At 42.6% G+C, this 2,159-nt stretch overlaps 1 protein-coding gene across 1 annotated transcript in view; it reads right to left on the bottom strand.

Moving 5' to 3' along the window:
• LOC103808421 (vacuolar protein sorting-associated protein 13D-like) overlaps positions 1-2,159 on the bottom strand; it is a gene marked incomplete at its 5' end in the record, with an annotated part of 58,426 nt that overhangs the window by 54,147 nt on the left and 2,120 nt on the right. Inside the window, one exon of the mRNA XM_009081202.1 lies at positions 628-778. Coding sequence (XP_009079450.1) covers positions 628-778 — 151 coding nt within the window. The remainder of the gene's footprint in view (positions 1-627; positions 779-2,159) is intronic.

Below are 2,159 nucleotides of genomic sequence, written 5' to 3'. Positions count from 1 at the left end.
GGGGCAGCCACAGCCTCCCTGGGCAACCTGGGACAGTGTCTCACCACCCTCACAGGGAGGAATTTCTTTCCAATATCCCATCCATCCCTGCCCTCTGGCAGGGTGAAGCCATTCCCCATGTCCTGTCACTCCACACCCTTGTCCAAAGTTCCTCTGCAGCTCTCTTGGAGCCCCTTTAGGCACTGAAGGGGCTCTAAGGTCTTCCTAGAGCTTTCTCTTCTCCAGGCTGAACATCCCCAGCTCTCCCAGCCTGGCCCCATGGCAGAGGAGCTCCAGAATCATAGAATGGTTTGGGATGAAATGGACCTTAAAGCTCATCCAGTGCCAACCCTTGCCCTGGGCAGGGACACCTCCCACCAGAGCAGGTTGATCAAGGCTTGCTCCAACCTGGCTGTGAACACTGCCAGGGTTGGGGCAGCCACAGCCTCCCTAGGCAACCTGTGCCAGTGTCTCACCATCCTCACAGGGAAAAACCTCCTAATATCACAGTCGTCTTAACATGACTCATTTCCTCTCCAGGGAGGTCTAGTGTGGTGTCAACCATTACAGACAGTGGTGGAGATAGACTCCCTATAGTATATAGGGAATACTATGGGAATGTAGGACACAGAAATACACTACACTTACTGTCAGGGGCAGAAGGACTGTCCAGCCTGAGCTCCATTGGTGTTTCCAGCTTGTTCTTCACGATCAAGGCCGAGCGCACTGTGATCACCTTCCGGGCACTGCCCTCCATGGTGACTTCAAACACCACACGAACTGGAGGCAATGAAGAAAACTGGAAGATATTTAAAAGCATTAAAAAGCTCAGGTAATGAATATAGCTAGAAGAGGGACACCAATTCTGAAGCAGTAACTGCTGAGAATAACTTGCCAACTGAGTCCAACCATGTGCAACTCCTAAGGTATATAGAGTTTCATAATAATGATTTATAATCCTGTGCCTCCTCCTCAAAACACAGTAAAATTAACTATGAAAAAGCAATTCCACACACCACTAACTCCATCATCTTTTGCAAAATGATGCAAGTTCAAACAAGAGCAATACAGATCCCAAATGAACACTTCCTACATCATCTCAGCATGACACTATTTTATAAGTCAATGGAGTTTGTATTTCAAGCCTCATAAAACTAACACTCATCACTTCTCTCTGTCCAACTAGAAAACAACAGAGCTTTCTTCAAGTATTCGTATTTTCTTCACTCTTATCTGCCCTTTTACTGTGGTGTTTTATCTCCTACATCACACAAAGTCATCACCACTTTGATCCTGAATCCATATTTTACACGAGCTCACACTCCCACATGGGAATTTAAGAGCCATTCTGCAAACATTTACACTGGGGAGGAATGGCAAGTCAGAAATACTTGTGGTGATTTCAAAGCCCATTTTGTTTGCTTGACTTTTATTTTCTTTCCATTGCAAAGGTTCTAGAAGAATGGCAAAGCCTTTTGTAGGGTTTTGCTACTCTTAATTAAGCAGCTCTCAAAAGATGAAAATATATACTCACGTAGACTTGTGGATGTATTATATTTGTTCTGCTGATTGGGCTTCCAAGCTGGGAGGAAAATAAATAACAAAGTTAGAGTTGTTCAGCTTTTAAGATATTGCACTCAGCTAACTTTACTAAGAAGAATAAACTTTCACCACTTTGTCCTCCTGATCTTAAAAACAGCTTGGAAACACATCAGAACTAGATTTCAAACCTGTTTTCAACACTGTTTTAAAAAGAAATGAAGCTGAAGGAAGGTTTGTTGTAATTAAAAATTCTACAGAAGATGTTCCTGAACAGCAGTTCAAAGTAATTTTCCACCTTTCCCTTCATTATTGAGGTTACAGAGAGATGATGCTTTTATGTTTCAAACATCAGACACAGTTCAGAGACTCCTGGCTCTTGTCAGTAGTACCATGACATTAAATTCTAACTGTGTCTTACACAAAAAGATCCCAACTTCCAATTTCTCAACAGTTTCCAGTAACAAGCCTCAAAATTTAACAGTTTTGAAATCCACAAGACCATTTTTATCACTGAGCCTCCACCAAATTCTTGCTGATTATTGCAACTACATTTTCCTCTCATGACAAGTAGATTTTGTCTAAGCAGCCACATCAACAATCTCTAGGCTTACAGGAAATGGGCAGTGTTGTTTATTTCA

Source organism: Acanthisitta chloris, unplaced genomic scaffold (genome assembly GCF_000695815.1).
Source record: "Acanthisitta chloris isolate BGI_N310 unplaced genomic scaffold, ASM69581v1 scaffold12808, whole genome shotgun sequence".
Classification (NCBI taxonomy): Eukaryota; Metazoa; Chordata; class Aves; order Passeriformes; family Acanthisittidae; genus Acanthisitta; species Acanthisitta chloris.
This window is presented reverse-complemented; position numbering and strand designations above follow the sequence as displayed.